The sequence below is a fragment of the Osmerus eperlanus genome, chromosome 12 (genome assembly GCF_963692335.1).
Source record: "Osmerus eperlanus chromosome 12, fOsmEpe2.1, whole genome shotgun sequence".
NCBI classification, from domain to species: Eukaryota; Metazoa; Chordata; class Actinopteri; order Osmeriformes; family Osmeridae; genus Osmerus; species Osmerus eperlanus.
The window spans coordinates 12,281,233-12,299,818 of NC_085029.1; the positions used below are offsets into that span (position 1 = coordinate 12,281,233).

An 18,586-nucleotide genomic window follows, 5' to 3' on the forward strand; every position below is an offset into this window, starting at 1 on the left:
TATCAGCGTGGAGAACTTCAGCAGCCAATCTCACGTCACAGAGCTGACCAAATCAGAGACCAGTAATTGGTTGTCATGTGGAACAAAGGCTGTAACTAGGTCAGCATATTTGCAGAGATCCCTGTGCACTCCCCCTGTACAGAACAGAGCACAGAGAGAACTCTCAACTCCTCTCCCCTTTCTCTCCCTCTCGGTCTTCCCTGGTGCCTCCCTCCGCACAACACATGCACACATCCTCCTCTATTTGCTCTCCTCATCTCTCTTCATCTTCCTTGCCTGCTACCCTCCTACTCTCCCTGTCCTCCCTCCTCCATCACTCTTTCCCCCTGCTCCTCTCTCCTCCACTCCTCTCACTCTCTTGAAAAAAAAGCTCGACCACAACTGAGTCTTACGTCATCTTTTTCCTCTCCCCAGACATTCGGCTCAAGGGCCTTTGTCCTGGTGAGGGTCTACTACTACTACGGAATGTCCCTGTACTTACTGTAAGTCGCTCTGGATAAGAGCGTCTGATAAATGACTAAATGACTAAATGTACTACGGGGAATCCAGCACGCCCTGAGGAGGGGGGGGGGGGTTACTGCATCTGGATTATAACCAGAAAGCATGCATCCCCCATAATCCAACCTTTCACATTGTCTGTTTGTTCCAAATTCTCATCCGTAGTCCTCCCGCCGCTTTTCCATGACAACATAATAATTACCCCATTAGAGAGCTATTGTCTCAGTGCTAAGTGCAGAGCAGAGATCCCCATGGACTCTCACCAGCACGTCTGGCCTTCAGAACAGAGCCAGGTGGAGACGGGACAATGTGAGGTCATTAGTTTTGCTCTTCTCCTCTCTCTCTCTCTCTCTCTCTCTCTCTCTCTCTCTCTCTCTCTCTCTCTCTCTCTCTCTCTCTCTCTCTCTCTCTCACATGCCACACACACACCTATGACTGATTCATCCCACATGGGCCTCATGCTCATAGAAAGATTAGGAGATGTATATTAAAGGGACAAGCATAGTCGTAACATTTCAGCACTAGTCCGATGCAGAGGGGGCTGTTTTGATGCTGTTTGCAGTAATGGCATTGCTATGTTGACCAGCAACAGAAATCAAACGTACTTCTCCTGTTCTAAATATTTGACCATCCTTTTCAGGTGTAGTGACCACAGACTTACCAGGTGTGTGACAGAACACATGGTGTTGGCAAGAGGGTAAACAGGGTTTGTGTTTCAGGTGAACTTGATCTGTACTGATAGGCTCATAGACCAGGGCAGGATATGAACTTTTAGGAAGTTTGCCATTGATTTACGGAAGATACCATTTACTGGAAGACCTGATATATGGACAGCAGACTTGAGTCAGTTTGTTAACACTTGAGGTGCACTTTTTAAATAACCCTATAAGAGTGATTGGAACAGTTTCAACACTGCACTCTTTACATAAATCCCAGTGCAGTTTTTGTGTTTAGTTCCAGTGTGCGGGACGGGGACTGTGGAGGGAGCTTTACCTTGGCAGCAGCGTGGGGAGATGCTCCCTGGTTCAGCAGGAGCAGCGCCACCTTCTGGTTATCGTAGTGCGCTGCCACATGCAGTGGAGTTAGACCGCTCTGCAGACACACAGGCATACAAACACACAGACCAACACACAAGCAGGGTCAGGTTAGGCAGCGGCTGGGGTACCCCTCTATCTCTCACACACACACACATACACACACACACACACACACACACACACACACACACACACACACACACACACACACACACACACACACACACACACACACACACACACACACTGGCGGCTACTGGATCTGTGTGCTTTAGCCTGATAATTCTCAGGAGATGGAACTACAGCACAAACAGGTCTAGGAGCAAGCTACAGTGCATGGATGAATGGATGGATGGGAGAGGGGTGGAGAGATGAGGGGTAGAAGGATGAGGGGTGCAGGGATGAGGGACTGATGGGTGGAGGAATGAGGAATGAGGGAGGTTGATGGCGGTGGGGTGAGAGATGCTAGGCTTTGAAGCTGTGTCAGCCAAACACACAATAGACAGAGTGTACAATAAGCCAGAGACTGTGCCACCCACAAATCTGCTGAACAATAGTCCTGTTAAGAGAATGGATTACTGTGTCCACCGCTCTCTTTGCACAAACACACAGGCACACTGTACTCTGCCAACCGACAACATACTGCAGACGGGGACAGATTGACTCTGGCCAAACGTCTACATTAAAAGCTAGTCAGAGTGTGCGTGTGGGATCAGACCATCTGATATTCTGCTTCCAGGAACAAGCAAAAGTTTGGAGCCTCCGAGACTGACGTGACTCAAGTAAGATGAGAACGATGGGATGATAAAGATGTTGAAAGCTTTCTTTGAGAATGACCCATCCTCTCTCTCTCTCTCTCTCTCTCTCTCTCTCTCTCTCTCTCTCTCTCTCTCTCTCTCTCTCTCTCTCTCTCTCTCTCTATCTCTCTCTCTCTGTGTGTCTCTCTCCCTTCTCTCTCTGACGTTCTCTCTCTCTCTCTCTCTCTCTCTCTCCTCTCTCTCTCTCATCTCTCTCTCTCTCTCTCTCTCTCTCTCTCTCTCTCTCTCTCTCTCTCTCTCTGTCTCTCTCTCATACACACACACAACAGCGTACCTTGCCTGCTGCGTCAGCAGGAGCGTTCTTCTGCAGGAGCAGGTTGGCCACTTCAATCTTTCGTATTTAGCTGCCACATGGAGGGGGGTGAAGCCCTTCTGCAACAGACAGACAGCAACAGCTCCATGAGAAGGCTCCCACCAGGAAAGATAGCATGGACACCTCACTGCTCATATACCACACAGTTTCATGTTCTATCAACAAGTCTTGAATGTATTGTTCATTAACTTGTGAAATGCAAAGCATCGCTGACGACATAATGTATTATATGGATAGAGAGAGGGCCGTCAACTCAACAGGGGTACTGCTGTGGGGTAACACCAAGTTAGAATCCTCTGATATATAGATTTGTCTATTTTGGTATTTCTATCAACATATTCCACAGAGCCGCTAAACCCTGTTTTCTATATGGAAGATTCCCTAAATCCTCCCTAAACTCCTTTGGATACGCAAGGATTTCGCTGGAGGGGTTCACTCACAGCATCCCAGGGCAACCATTCCTTAACAGCACTGACTGATGAGAACCAGCAGAGACTATTACACCATACAGAACACTGTCATTATGAAGCAATGGTGGTTGAACTCTCGGTCCCTCTCTCTCCCTACTCTCCCTCTTCTCTCCTCTCTCTTTCTCGCTGACCACAGAGAGCCAGGAAGACTGTGACTCAGACCTTATGAAAACATCAGCCTGTTATTAAACAATGTTTATGCTCGATAATGAGAAGTGGATGGGAGACAGGACTGGAGGTCAACTGCTCTCATAGGTGAGTGAGTCCTTTGGTTTACACAGCCTTGCTAGATCAGGTCTCTCTACAGCATGCAGCTAACTGGTGAGGTCTCGATGAAATCCTGTAAACCACATGGTCATCGAGCTAATAGGTTTTGCCATCAATAAATGACACCTAGACTTTGTGGGATTTGAACAAGCAAGCCTGCTGTTGCAACAGACATGCTACAGCAAATCCAACAGTTATTTTATGGTGAACCCAATCCTGCAGTGGTGACCTCTCACTGAAAGCAGCTGGGTTGTCATGGGAACAGTATGTGGTGCATGACATCATGCTCACCGCGGAAACTATTTCAAACCAATCAGACTTTTTCTCCTGCACACTCCCAGGGTGCCACAGTTTACAAGATTTCAGTATTAATCCAATGTGTGTTCCTTAGTATGAGTGTGGGTGTGCTTGTGTGGTCATTAGTCCTTCATTTTAACCTGTCATTTACATACTTATAGTATTGAAATTGTCAACATCCTCCTACACACTACACACTCACACTATGCACACACACTCATCTCTTCTTCTGTGAATGCTCAGATGTCTCTGTGACCTCTGACAGAAAACCTTCATCCGCTCTACCATTGGTCCTCCCCCCTGGTAAGCAGTTGAGGAGGGGGTGAGTCACCACAGAACAGATGGATCGCCTGATCTGGAATCATCTAACGACCCTGGGGCACCCAGAGAGCTGCATCCCCTCTGCACCACTGACGTCAGCACAGTCCATCCACATCACATAGAGCTCAGGTTCCAAGCACCTCTCTCCCCAAATGCTTATTGGACCACAGACACTGTGTTACTATATTCAACTGTCCCTTTGTGGCAAAGGAACTTTCTGGAACATGCCAGAACGGGATACGTGCATTCTTCCTCTCTGGTTACCACCACTCCAGTGCAGCATTAGGTCTAAAGGTTGAGATGACCACGGGTAGGGATGTTCTGTAGTGACCTTGGTGGTGATGTCCAGCGCTGCCCCCTGGTCCAGCAGGGCTGCGGCCACGTCCTTGTGGCCCTCGCGGGCAGCCAGGTGGAGGGGCGTGTAGCCGGAGGAGGTGGTGGAGTCTGGGCATGCTCCATTCTGCAGCAGCTGCAGCACAATGTCTGGTTTACCCAGACGGCTGGAGATATGCAGGGGCGTCTGGTTGTCCTGGACACACACACACACACCCACACACACACAGAAGGGATTTGCCACAGGAGTATTTCTTTAGTCTGTATTTCTTAAAAACGTTAATAAATAAATGAGGAAATAAATAAACTATCAATTTCATAATTGCAACAACAACAAAAAACCTCACCTCCAAAAGTACTAGCTTTGAAACACTTTACCAATGAGATACAGCACTGTAAATCCAATAATTTATTGATCTCAGCTTCAGTATATTAAGTGAAGTAGCCTAAACTTGGCAGTCTCTTGTAGTGTGTGTGTGTGTGTGTGTGTGTGTGTGTGTGTGTGTGTGTGTGTGTGTGTGTGTGTGTGTGTGTGGATGTGTGTGTGTGTGTGTGTGTGTGTGTGTGTGTGTGTGTGTGTGCGTGTGTTACCTTGGCCTTAGCTTCCACTGTGGCTCCACTCTGGACCAGGTACCTCACCACTTCTGACTGGCCTGCTCTGGCTGCCATGTGGAGTGCCGTCTCTCCCCTCTGGAAAACACACACACACACACAAACACACACACACACACACACACACACACGCAGACACACACATACACCCACACACAGACACACTCACACAAACACACACACATACACACACAAACAAATACTTAAGTTATAATGGCTTCTCCCTGCATATCTTTTTCTAGAACACACATACAAAGTAGTACAAACAGTCCTGTCTCAGCACCGGCCACTGTGTCTGTCCAACTTCTACTGTTGCTCTTTGTCATGACTACTGGGTCAGCCAGACAGTCTCTACCCCCTCCCTCCCTCCCTCTCCCCTTACACCCCATAAGTAAGCCCCTCACTGTCCCGTTACCGTGGTAACCCCGCCACAGACAGGGTGTGTGTGGGTGTCTAAATGGTGACCTGTTCCGGGGGGGAGTGTAATGTAATGTATAGTGTTATTACCCATTCTCCTCACTCTACTGTACTCCACTGTAGCCTTGAGGAGGAGGAAACTGAGGCGCCTATGCAGGGTATACACACACTCTCACACACACACTCTCACACACACACTCTCACACACACACTCTCACACACACACCACACTCACACACTCTCACACACACCACACTCATAGTCTGCTATGAATAGTTTGGGTATTGTACGAACACATTGGTCTTACTTAATAGTAGGTCGGAATTTCACCTTTTTCCTACTGATGATAAACTATTATAAAACCATGCATGTCATGGAGGGCCCTAAGGAGATTATGAAAGCAGAAATGTTGGATATGAACTGACAGAACAGAGCTAGGATCTTTTCTCTGCTGTCTCTCTCTCTCTCTCTCTCTCTCCTCTCTCTCTCTCTCTCCTCTCTCTCTCTCTCTCTCTCTCTCTCTCTCTCTCTCCTCTCTCTCTCTCTCTCTCTCTCTCTCTCTCTCTCTCTCTCTCTCTCTCTCTCTCTCTCTCTCTCTCTCTCTCTCTCTCTCGCTCTGACAGTGATTATCAGACTGTTCAACCTGGGGACAACCAGAAACAGATCCAGGAGACACCGAGGTGGCAGGAAGAGACAGACAGCAGAGGCTGTACTCACCACATTGGTTGTGTTTGGCGAAGCTCCGTGATTCGTCAACTGAGTCACAATGTTTTCGTGTCCCATAAACGCGGCCACATGAATGGGAGTGAGTCCCGACTGAAAACACACACACACACACAAACATAGATTGAGATACTGTATTCACCTCCTTGAAGTTCTGGGAAGTTTACCAAGTACACCACAACTCTAGGGGAAAGAGAAGGAACATTTCTCCTCTGGCTTTCCGCTTGTAAAAACTGATACTGCCTCTCTGCCACCCCCCCCCCCCCCCCTTTACAGTCCCTGTCAACACTAGTCATCATCCTCAAACATGAGCCCCTTCGAAAAGCAGACCCCCCCCACAACCACACAATGAAAGAGCCAAAGAGCAAGATACAAATAAAGAGGGAAAACTGAGTCAAAACTTCAGATTCTACAAGACATGAAAAAGTAAGAGAGAGAGAGAAAGAGAAAGAAGAGATGCATACATTCTAGTGGGTAAAAATATTACTGATAAAAATAACATGATAGGGAGAAATATGTTTATATTTATATAAAAAGAGAGAGATTCCTACCTCAGTCACAGCCTGTATGGAGGCTCCATGCTTGAGAAGCAGTTCCATCACTTTGATCCTGTTCTTCTTACAGGCAATGTGGAGCGGCGTGAAACCGTTCTAAAAATACAACACACCAAAAGATTGTCTCTTTAGACTGTCTGGAAACACTGACATAAGGCCAAAACAAACACACATGCACGCGTGCACACACACACACACTCTCTCTAGACGGAAAATCTTCCTGTGGGTTCTCCTTGACGTTTTTTTTTCCTTTCTTTACTAACCAGGCAAACATGTGTGCCGTTGGGTGACTGACAAAGCTCTTGTGTTTATCTGAATACAATGTCTCTCCTCTTCTCTCCTCTTCTCTCCTCCGCTCTCTGGTCTTTGAGATTCCTGTCTGTCTAAACCCTCCAGTCTCCTCTTTTTCATCTTCCTCCTCTTTTTGCTATAAAAGTTCAGAGGCCACACCTCTACTGTTCAACTGCATGTGGACCATGACAGGGCTGTCTCCTGCCAAGACTGAGCCTATGGAGGGTCTATGGAGGAGGAGCGGGAAGAGGAGGAGGAGGAATAGCAGCATAAGCTGCAGAAGTTGGAAGTTTAAAAGATGGGGAAAGTAGAGGGCTAGGAGTAGGAGGAGTAAGAAGAGGAGAGGGGGGGGGGGGAGGGGGAGAGCGCCATACATAAGACAAAGATGCAACAGTTTAACTTGTCCCTCAGCACAACCTTGAACTAAATGTGGCTGAAGCATTCAATTTCCTTTTAGACATCAGAAACACCAGTTCTCGTCAGAGGAGGAAAAAGAAAACATCCACACATGAAGCCCTCGGCTTCATGCAGTCCTTCTCATGCTCACTGAGTTAACTCACTGAGCTGAAGCCGAGGCGTTAGCTTCGACAGCTAGCAGGTTCTCAGGGTCATGAGATGTCTCATCAGCGGACCTCTACGATGACACACTAAACCACCTCTGCTACACTCACCAGTGCTTTGGCGTTGGGGTTGGCCTTCTTGTCCACGATGACCTTGGCGACCTTGTAGTGTCCGCAGTGGGCGGCGACGTGCAGGGCGGTCAGGTAGTCGTTGGTGACATCATCGACGGGCACGTCGTGATGGAGGAGAAGCTGGACGCAGTTGAGGTGGTCACCCTGAGTGGCCATGTGCAGAGGGGACAGCCCGTTCTACAGGGGAGAGAGAGAGGGAGGGGGGGGGAGGGAGAGAGAGAGGGAGGGGGAGGGAGAGAGAGAGGGAGGGGGAGGGAGAGAGAGAGAGGGAGGGAGAGAGAGAGAGAGGGAGTTAGGGTGGGAGAGAGAGAGAGGGAGGGGGGAGAGAGAGAGGGAGGGGGGGAGAGAGAGAGAGGGAGTTAGGGTGGGAGAGAGAGAGAGGGAGGGGGGGAGAGAGAGAGGGAGTTAGGGTGGGAGAGCGACAGAGGAACCAGATGCCCAGCACTCTGAGCCAGGCTGTCTGATGCAGCAGAAGCGGCTGTCTCTACCTTGGTCTTGGAGAGGATGGGAGCTCCTCTGTCCAGCAGCATCTCCACCACCTGCTCATGTCCACTCCTGGCCCCGCAATGGAGGGGGGTCAGACCATCCTGGGGGGTCCAAACACAGCAAGTCAAACAGAGAGCGGGTTTTACATGGATGTCTTACACTGTGTCTGAGATGCTTAGGGCAGTACATAGTGTACACCCTCTCTCTGCAGATTATGTCCGTACATAAACAAAAAAAAAGCCACAGTCTCAAAGTATTTCACAGTGGCTGACTGTGGTCGTAGGTTTTTTTAAAATAGCATCTATTCCTGTGACAGATAAACCTCCTTAAAATACCACATAGCATTCAGGAATTTGCCCCTTCGCTGTGTGTGCAGCGACACAAGTCCAGCATAGTGTGTGTGTCGGTGAAGTGAAGTATATGTTGTTGAGTTACACAGCTGTGGATGATTGCATAGAATGTAAACCACATGTTTTTCCACCTAAAATAAAATTGCTGTTATCTGTGTGTCTGGCCAATGACAGCGTGAGGGCTAGTTGGCAGAGAGAGGCAAGTTAGAGAGTCAGAGTAGAGAGAGGCAGGGTAAAGAGAGGCAGGGTAGAGAGTAAGGCAGGGTCGAGAGAGGCAAGGCAGAGAGAGGGACCAATCCAGTAATGCGTCACAAGGTAGCAAGCCGCCTCTCACTGGCTGCCTCCCTGGGTGTGACCTCATCAAATGATGTTTTTTCATAACAAATCTTCCATTTTAGATAAGCCTCGGAAAAGGGAGCACGGATCTGGGCTGAGCTTGGGTCTGACCTTCGTCCTGGCATCGATCTTGGCCCCTCTCTCCAGCAGCAGCTTCACCATGTTGCTGTTCCCTCGTTTGGATGCCACATGCATGGGTGTGATGTCATTCTTGAATAGACAAAGACAAATACTGCCAAGTCAGACTATGACAACATTACGTCTGAGATGAGGACAGCGACTGCTTATAGAATGCATCAGATTTAGCGGAGCTCATACCATATTGTGTTGTACTCATATTGCACTTATATATAACCCTTCTATAAGTACAGGTTACATTGAAAACAACATATAATCAATTTCACAACCGTTTCATATGTTTGTATAAGAGCCAAGGTTTTGAAACAGTGACCAGGATACATTTCAGGCAAACATCTCCCTCTAGTGACAGTGCAACATTGCAGATGTGTGCTGCAGGGCTTGCCACAGCATTACATTCTGGTTCCTTTATCTGATATGTTGTCTCTGTTTTCTTATTGAGGCTGTGTTTCCCAGAAGTGATACTGTGAGCTGATGCCTTCTCCCGGTCACAGGGTGTGTTCATGGGGACAATTCAAGAGGAAGTGCTTTTGTGTTGGCTACTGTAAATGTGCTGAGATCGAGTCTAATAGACTTTGTTTGGTGTTCAGTGTTAGCTGGGGGCCTTTCAGAGATAGTTAAGATATGATGTGATGACACATATTGATTGTGACCTCCGGGAATGTTCCTTTGTGTTAGAAAAAAGGGAGAGTTCAGTGCAAATGTGAGTGTGCAGGTACAACACACACAAACAAACACACACACACGCACACACACACAAACACACACGCACACACACGCGACCCTGTGTAGAGAGTGTCTAGTGCCTGTATCAGCTAGAAGGAGGCCATTCCTCAGAGCCATGACAACCCAACAACCATACTCTTGAGTATTATGGGATGTTGAGAAACAACGCCCCAGATTATATCTAAATCTACAGGCTCATGTTTCACTGACAGGCTGTGCCTCTGTGTGTATCTGTGTGTGTGTGTGTGTGTGTGTGTGTGTGTGTGTGACAGAGAGTGCTTGAGGAATTTGATGTGTGTGTTCTTTTGTGTTGGTGTGTATGTGTGTGTTTCCACTCCAGTAGACTGACAGTGGCAGCTGTAGAATTACGTAGCTCAGCATTACATCCCAGAGCTGGTGGGTAGAGCTGCACATTCAGGCTCTCCCATTATCTCTGTCAACACCCCATCCCCCCGAGAGAGAGAGAGAGAGAGAGAGAGAGAGAGAGAGAGAGAGAGAGAGAGAGAGAGAGAGAGAGAGAGAGAGAGAGAGAGAGAGAGAGAGAAAGAGAAAGAGAGAGATTGCGGTGATTCCTTGCATCAGCCAGCATGCAAGGATCCAGCTCACCACAGTCAGATCTGCAGACACCAGCAGGTTTGGTTGGAGACCACAGGAAGTCTAATGGCCTCTGTCAAAATCTGATGAAGCCTCATGCGTTTCCAGGGGTCTGATACACTGCACTGACCCACTGGAGTAAATTCAACAAACAGTCCAAGCTCGACATTCATAAGATGTCTCAGTCTGATGTTAGCGAGGCAGGTTTGGTGGGAGCTAGAAAGAATGAGATCAGCATGTAGCCCTGGTCTCCATTTGGGTCTGAAACTCAGTTTGACGTTTGAGCAGGGGGTGTGGTCTGAGGTGGGCGGAGTCTTACCCTGGCCTTGAAGTCGACGGCGGCCCCCCTGTTGAGGAGCAGTGTTGCTACGTTGATGTTGCCATAGTGAGCGGCGATGTGGAGCGGCGTGAAACCACTCTGTGTGGAAAGACGATGATGTCAGAAACAAAAGAGCAGCCAATCAGAAACTCTGATATCCCACACCTCCATCTCTGTCTCCCCCTCACACACACACACCCCACCCCACCAGTGACCGGTGAGCAAAGCCTGATGGGAAGATTCTGTGTTCAGACACGCTAGATTAAGCACAGAGAACCACATGATGCCTGAGCCAAATGCAAACAAGGCAAACATACAGTACAACTTTAGAAAACTGATCACCAGACAGACAGACGCAGAGAGACAGACAGCTGTTGCTAATAGATATTGATGGACAGTACAGCAGGACTTCCAGTTGTGCAACCATGCAGATACAGTCCATCAATCGCTCTGTCTATGGAGCCTAATTTCATCCAGGAGAGTCTGTAGATCTGCAGTGCTAAACAACAAATCTCATTACAAGGCATCTGCCAAGGATATTTCAAAAGAATAGTAAAAAATATATTTTAGGACATGTAATGTCCGAACTATATATACTACATAAAGTAAATCTACTAGAAATTATATTACCAGGAGGGCGTTTTTCTTATATGTAAAAGGATTTATGGAAATGTCACATTACTACAAGAATGTCAGTACATCAAGCCAATGCAACTGCACAACTCACTCATGAGCCCATGTTAAGAACATACAGTATCTGCTTAGTTCTGACTGACAACATGTTAGTAAAGGGGTTTAATCAGAGTGAAAATGCAGTTTACTGTTATCTAAGTCTGTTTCAGCCAACGCTTAAAGTTCTGTGAGAGAGCGTGTTGGGTTTGAGAGTGCAGACTGTGGAGACCTAGGTGGGTGTCTGTGTTGAACGACACCTGGCTGAGTGAGTCATGCCTGAGTCTGCTGAAGGAGGTTAAGGCCAAATTACAGGTGAGTTCTATATTTGTTTACATCTACTGTTTATCTTATACCTAAACCATGAATCCAGGAGAAGGAGAGCACAGGTGCACAGAGGGATGTAGAGGGGTGAATGAGTGGGACTGACTGACTGGTTAATCTGCAGCTGGACGGCCTGGTACCAACATGAAACCTCACTGGCTGGTTCCACAATTAAACAGAAGGCTACTCCGGTTTATCTAGTCAAGCTATGGATATGGTAGCATTAGCAACCTTAGCAGGAGTCATTATGAACCCCAGTCCATCAGTTACAGAGATCCTCAGTCCATCCTGTCTCAGGCCATCTTCACATGCTAAACACTCCACATCCAAGCACCAAGCTGCCAGTGATGACAAACAACCACTGAAAGCAATGCGGGAGATGTGGTGGCTAAGCTAAGGCTAAGCACTAGCAGCCTTAGCATTAGCCATTGGCCGTGTTAGTGTTAGCCCCGTTGCGTTGGTGAGTGGTGGCGTGAGGAGGAGGTGGAGGAAGAGTTTACAGGTATACCTCGGTCGTTCTATTCACCATCATCTACAGGGGGAGGTAGACCACCGGGTGAAACAGGGGGAGAATGGGCGGTTAGTGCACACAACAACAACAACAACAACAATAACAACAATAACAGCTACAGCAACAACAACAGATGTGACGATGGCACCACCAAGCTGTAGATGGCTGCATGGTGATAGGTGGAGGTCAAAGGAAAAACAGGCAACATATTCAGACACACAGAGTGACTACAACTGGATGGTGCAGCTCATGACTGTTTTTATATTCCATTGTATACACAACTACACTTTTCCCTATGGGACTACCAGAAATATAACACAATGTATTTACGCTATTCCTAAATATCAGATAATTACCAGCACCATCAAGATCACAACAACAACAACACTTTACTGGACATAAGTAACCACTGTGGGCGTAGGAGGTTGTGACCGTGAGCAGAACTTGATGCCGTACCTTTGACTGGACGTCTGCGTTGTGGTCGTTCTGGAGGAGCAAGGCGGCTGCCTTGGTGTCATCCTTGCGGGCGGCGATGTGGAGCGCCGGGAGGCGGACCTTGCCCTTGGTGTCGTTCTCCAGGAGCAGGGACACCACCTGCTCGTTACCCTGCTGGAGAGCCACCGCCAGGGGGGTAAAGCCATCCTGGAGAGGGGTGGGGGGAGAGACACTTACTGGGACTGGTTGTGATGGCACCAGGTTCTGGTCTCTAGTGGCAGAGAGACCAACAGTAGTAAGTTTACCTAGTATTGTTGGATGTAGATCTCTAGATCTGGAGGGTGGTATTAGAGAAGCAGACAAGCTCCTTTCTCTGTGATAGTATTTAGCATAAAACACAGTGTCCTAAATCACTATTATACATATCATGCCTGATAGAATGTATTGCTTACTGCAGGCTTCAATCACTTTACATCAGTAGCACACATACCCTTACCCCATCTCATGTATGTACTCGTTATAATAGACCAAGATCAAGACAATATTTATTATTCATCTCATCCAATTCCTATTAATATGCAGGGGCCATGGAATGAGACAGTCTGCCTTGAAAACAATGTAGCGGAGAGAGGAAGATAAAAAAGCCTAATAGGAGCTGCATTACTCATCATTCTCACCACAATAGGGAGCACCACCTCATCTCTGATCTGTTTCAATATGGATGCTGTCTGGAGCCTGCTAACTGTACAGTCACAACATACCCATGCCCCCACACACACATGCATGAATGCATTCACACAAACAAACACACACACACACAGACTTCCTTTGTTCTATAGACCTAATTAAGGCCATTATCCCCAGAAGATTAAACAATCCCATGGCAGTGCTGTTTGTTCATGATCTTGAACTGGTCACTCACAAGGCAGTGTTATTATGAAGGCCTTACGGTAGCAGATGGATATCAATATTTAACAAGCAGGAGTTTCTTGAAACATGGATATATATACTCCTGCATCAATTATTTACACCCTGGAGGTAGGGAGGAAAGAGAAAGAGGCTGTGGTTCACTATTGTACCTTCTCAAGGACAGAATCTCCTAAATCTATCCTCGTCTCTCTCCCACCCACCCCCCTCACTCTCTCCCTTCTTTCTCTCTCTCTCTCTTCTCTCTCTACTACCAGTGGGAGTTACACTTCACGGGAAGTGTAACTTCAGGAAGCTGAGAAAAGCCAAGGTCACAGCCTACAGTGTGACTGTGTCATCACACTTCTGACGCCTACACACACAAGTAGCACACACGCAGATATCCACACACACACAGAGACACACACACACACACATACACACATACATGCACACAGCAGACAGCAGGCCTTGCATTATGTGCTGAAGAACTTAATGAAATGAACACCAATCATGCTCCATTAAAGTGCACTGTGTTGGACAGGGCCATGGGCCTGAACTGTATGAGGTTATCACTTTACTGAGGTACGACGGGTCTGACGACATACAGAATAATGCATCATTGTCATGGAACGTGCCTGTAATGTATGCATAGAGAATACAGCTAATGTAGTTCAGAGAAGAGCTCCACGTCACCTTTGATTAAATAAATCAGTTGTCATCAGGGGATAAACATCTCTTTTCCATGCATGCATGACTAGTAATGTAATTGGCAATAACCTAATTGACACTTGCACATTGCTTGCAAAACAAGGTAGGAAGAAAGGTTTGGTATTGTCTGGTCTCTAAGGCTTGAGGGACTTAGAAAGATGTCCACAGGGATGCTTTGGCTGTGTATTGTGTAGAATTTCAATTTAAACACAAGTTTTGGACAAAAAACACAAGTTTTCTGTACATTTGAACAAGACGTTGGATACAAATTACATAAAAACTTTTTTTCTAAAGGTTACAAAAAGATTTTTGAAAAAATGTTTTGAACATATTTTTGAAAGGTTTGAAAAAGATTTGTGAAAAAGATTTTGAAAGGTTATTGTTATGGTTTATCGTCCCACAGTCGTCCCAAAGTCTGTGTTGAACTGTCCCAGACATATTTTTCCTAGTCCCCGGAACGACGGGACAACGTTAATTTTGAGCCCTGTGTACAGTAGCATGTGTGATGTAAAGGGTTAGGATGTACGGTGTAGTGTGCAGTGTGTAGGATGTGAGGATTGTAGCATGTAGTGTGTAGGGTGTAGTGTGTACTGACCTCTGTAGCGATGCCCTGGCTGGAGCCGTTGTCCAGGAGGTACTGGACCACCTCCATGTGGTTCTCCTGGGCTGCCATGTACAGGGGGGTGAAGCCATTCTGGAAAGAGACAGAATAAGGTAGTTCAACACCTCTGTGTGTGCATGTGTGTGGAGAAACTGACAAGCCCTGCAGAGTCCTCTGTCAGCTCTCTGCATGCCTGTACGCCTCACACCTGATAACACTGTTCAAGAACATGGTGTATGTTTGAGCCAAACACTCAGATACGTACATGGTTCCTCCCCACCACACCCACTCACCCCAAGTGGTACCCGCCGTTAATGCTGTTACGGTAGGACAGTGTGCTGCTAAGACAGCTCAGAGGGCTGAGAATGTTGAGGATAGTCTCCTCCACAGGTGGTGTTAATGGGCTTTACTGCATGAGATGCTCTGAGTCTGGATAGGGAGTGCTACTCAATTCAGGAGCAGCTCCACACATGCACGGACTAACAGACACAAATACACACACACACACACACCAGACACACACTCTCGCATACACACATTCACACACCAGGCTGCAAAACAGAGCTGGGCTGAGCTGGGCTGTTATAGTCATGCTGGTCACGTAACAATGCAGCTAGAGAAACTGAAACAAGCCTGATCATACACACACATGCAGACATACACACATACACACTGCCTGTCTGTGTGTATGTGTGTATGCAGGATGAAACAAGGCTGAAATAGGTTGTATATCACATGAAGCGTAATAGAGGGCAAAGAGAGGTTTTTTATCTGCTGTCCCACTGCTTTGGTGACATCACGGTTGCCATGGTTCCAGACAGACCATAATACTCCCTTAGACTCAACGCCCTGTCAGCACTTCTGTCCTGCAGACCAGAGCTGCAGACTAACCCACATTCATCAGCAGGCCAGCCAGCCAGGACACACACACGCACACACACACTGCTGTACAAACACACACACACACTCTATTACACGGGACACAATACAGATTTATGTTCTGCTGATGTCTGGTCCAGTCCTGGTTGATTCTGGACTGACTCTGGTTCTGAGTGAGCGTGGTATGTGGTCAGGGTGTGGCTTTCAGTGTGGTCTGAATATTGTTGTGTATGTGGTTGTGTATATATAACCGGGTTGTGGTTGAATGTACATTATGGTCAGAGTATGGTTAAGTGTGTGGTCAGGGTGTGGTTGTGGTGTTTCCTACCTGAGACTGAGCATTGACATTAGCACTGTTGGTAACCAGCTCTTTGACCACATCCTTCTGTCCTGCCAACGAGGCTATGTGTAGGGCTGTGTTCCCTTTCTGAACAAGGAGAGAAAGAGAGATGAGGTGAGAGGAGAAGAGGAGAGGAGTAGAGGGGCTGTGTTTGGGTCTGGGATGGTGGGGCCAGTATGCAGGGGGGGTAAGTGTTAGCGGTTGAAGGATATGGGGTGGAGGGGGCAAGGAGAGGTATGAGAGAGATGTGAAACATGAGGGTAGGTGAGGGGGGGGTCGTGAGAGGTGCAGGGGGGGGGGGTGTATGGATGGAAGGCATGGTAGGTGAGTTCTTAAGTGCTGGGGGTATAGGAGCCGATGAGGGGAAGTTTGGGGTGGGGTCATCCACCTGTTGGTGTCATGTTAACCAGGAACAGCTGCTCCTCCTTGTTTTCATTCCTGCTGCCAACCCCACTATTTACTTCCAAAACAAGTTCTCCCTCTCTCTCTCTCTCTCTCTCTCTCTCTCTCTCTCTCTCTCTCTCTCTCTCTCTCTCTCTCTCTCTCTCTCTCTCTCTCTCTCTCTCTCTCTGACTCTTTCTCTCTGTCTCTCTATCTCTCTCTCTCTCTCTCTCTCTCTCTCTCTCTCTCTCTCTCTCTGACTCTTTCTCTCTGTCTCTCTATCTCTCTCTCTGTCTCTCTCTCTCACACACCAATCTATAAATATATATACAGTACCGGTCAAAATTTTGGACGCATTTTCCCATTCAATGACTGGTACTGTAGTTCTCTTTCGTTCAAGGCTACACAACAAATAGCTAACCCTCCTGATCTAAAGCTAATGAGGGAACATATTGCTAACTGTCACGGTGGTGTTCAAGTTACCATACACATAATCTTCATTATAACTAGCATATGATCAGTGAACAGATCCTATACTGTACTATGTGTGAAAATCCTCTTGCTGGCGCCAATCAATGAACTGCCTTCTCAGCCACTCATCCTGCTAAGTGCTTTGGCAAAGTGACTTTGCTAGCTATCTATGTAAGTATGCTGAGGCAGCATACTTCTGAGGCCTCCCCTCCTCTCCTCACTTCTCCTCCCCTCCTCTGCTCCCCTCATCCCCTCCCTTCTCCTCTCCTCTCCTTCCCTCCTCGCCTCCCTTCTCCACGCTTTCCCTCCACTTTTCTCTCATCGACACCTCTCTTTCCCTCTCCTCTCATTCCTCTCCTCACCACAGAGGATATTACGCTGGGGTTTACCTTGGTAGCTGCGTCAACATTGGCTCCTTGTTTGATGAGTTCTGTCACCACCTCCACATGGCCCTCCTTAGAGGCTAGATGGAGAGCATTCAGACCATTCTACAGAGGGCGACAAAAGAAAGAGAATGATGGAACCTGTAAAGTACTGGACACTGCAACAAATACATCTCTCACACAGCCCTTGTACCATTTGCCACGACTGAGTGGTACCTGGTTGCAGATGTTGATGTCGACACCAGTCTTCAGGTACTCCAGAGCCTTCTCCAGGTTCCCTGCCCTGGCAGCCCTCAGGTAGCTGGCATTGCTGTCCGACTTGGAAGAGGACAGGGAGAGAGAGAGAACCAAGGTTACGTTTCTGTAGCTCCTGTACTGGGACCCATCGTAAGCTGTTCCCCCACTCTCATCATCCCCTCCTTCCTTCAACATCATGCGAGAGACAAGCAGCGACAACTACCATCGTTCCTTTGATGTGTTTAGCATAAAACTAGAGTACTCGAGTTGGACATTTTCTCTGCACAGGGGATACATATGGTGTTTAAACGTGCTGTGAAGCTGCCAGGAACCCAGAAGGCCAGCAGACTGACAGACACAGGCTACGGTGATGACACTGCCATTGTGCCGAGAAAGCAGAACAGCAGAGTCACTATGCTGACGATGTCTCAATGTACAGGAAAAGATAATGTGACACACACTGGAATACTCCTAAATTAATATTGGTAGGAACCTCATCCGGTAGCGATCTGTATTGATTAAGGTGCGTTGACTGTGACTAGGAGAGACCGTCTGCTGACTGACAGCATGAACAGTCCACTGAAATGAGTGCAATCTACAGACAATAGGTCCATTTCTCCATCTCTTCTGTAAAGCTGTGCTTATGGCCAGAGCCAGAAGATAACTTCCTGTCTATGAGAACTGCATGAGGAGATTAGAAGGAATCTGATTAATTGGCCTTAATAGATAATGTGAAACTGTGGATGAAACTGTGGAGATTGGATGTTTAAATCTTTAAGCTCAGTATAATTTGTGTATTTCCTTCAAGCTTGATGATGATGTTTAATCACAGTAGCAGTAAGCTGCCTGCCAGGATTTACAGTACATCTTCTGTAACATATGAACACATCTATCAGAAGGCCTGAGGTTATAAACAACTGAGGGTTGATATAGTGTCTCAGTAAAGCAGACCTTGTGAAAAATGGGTTTTATCACCGCAGTGAGCCTGGACAGAACTGAGGAGAAAATTGCATTTCACAACAAAGTACTGAAGTTCATGTGCAATGTGTGTGTGTGTGCAACTGTGCATGGGCGTGTGTGTGTGTAGTATGTGTGCATGGGGGTCAATATGGGTGTGGCCTGTCCATGTGAGTAGTCAGCCTCTGC

The 18,586-nt window shown here is 47.4% G+C and overlaps 1 protein-coding gene across 1 annotated transcript in view; it reads right to left on the reverse strand.

Moving 5' to 3' along the window:
* Positions 1-18,586, reverse strand: part of ank3b (ankyrin 3b) — a 64,103-nt gene that overhangs the window by 32,264 nt on the left and 13,253 nt on the right. The window contains 16 exon segments of the mRNA XM_062474449.1: positions 1,492-1,590; positions 2,628-2,689; positions 2,692-2,725; positions 4,353-4,550; positions 4,946-5,044; positions 6,101-6,199; positions 6,658-6,756; positions 7,623-7,820; positions 8,132-8,230; positions 8,927-9,025; positions 10,593-10,691; positions 12,553-12,738; positions 14,744-14,842; positions 15,957-16,055; positions 17,210-17,308; positions 17,420-17,521. Of these exon segments, the coding sequence (XP_062330433.1) occupies positions 1,492-1,590; positions 2,628-2,689; positions 2,692-2,725; positions 4,353-4,550; positions 4,946-5,044; positions 6,101-6,199; positions 6,658-6,756; positions 7,623-7,820; positions 8,132-8,230; positions 8,927-9,025; positions 10,593-10,691; positions 12,553-12,738; positions 14,744-14,842; positions 15,957-16,055; positions 17,210-17,308; positions 17,420-17,521 (1,770 nt within the window).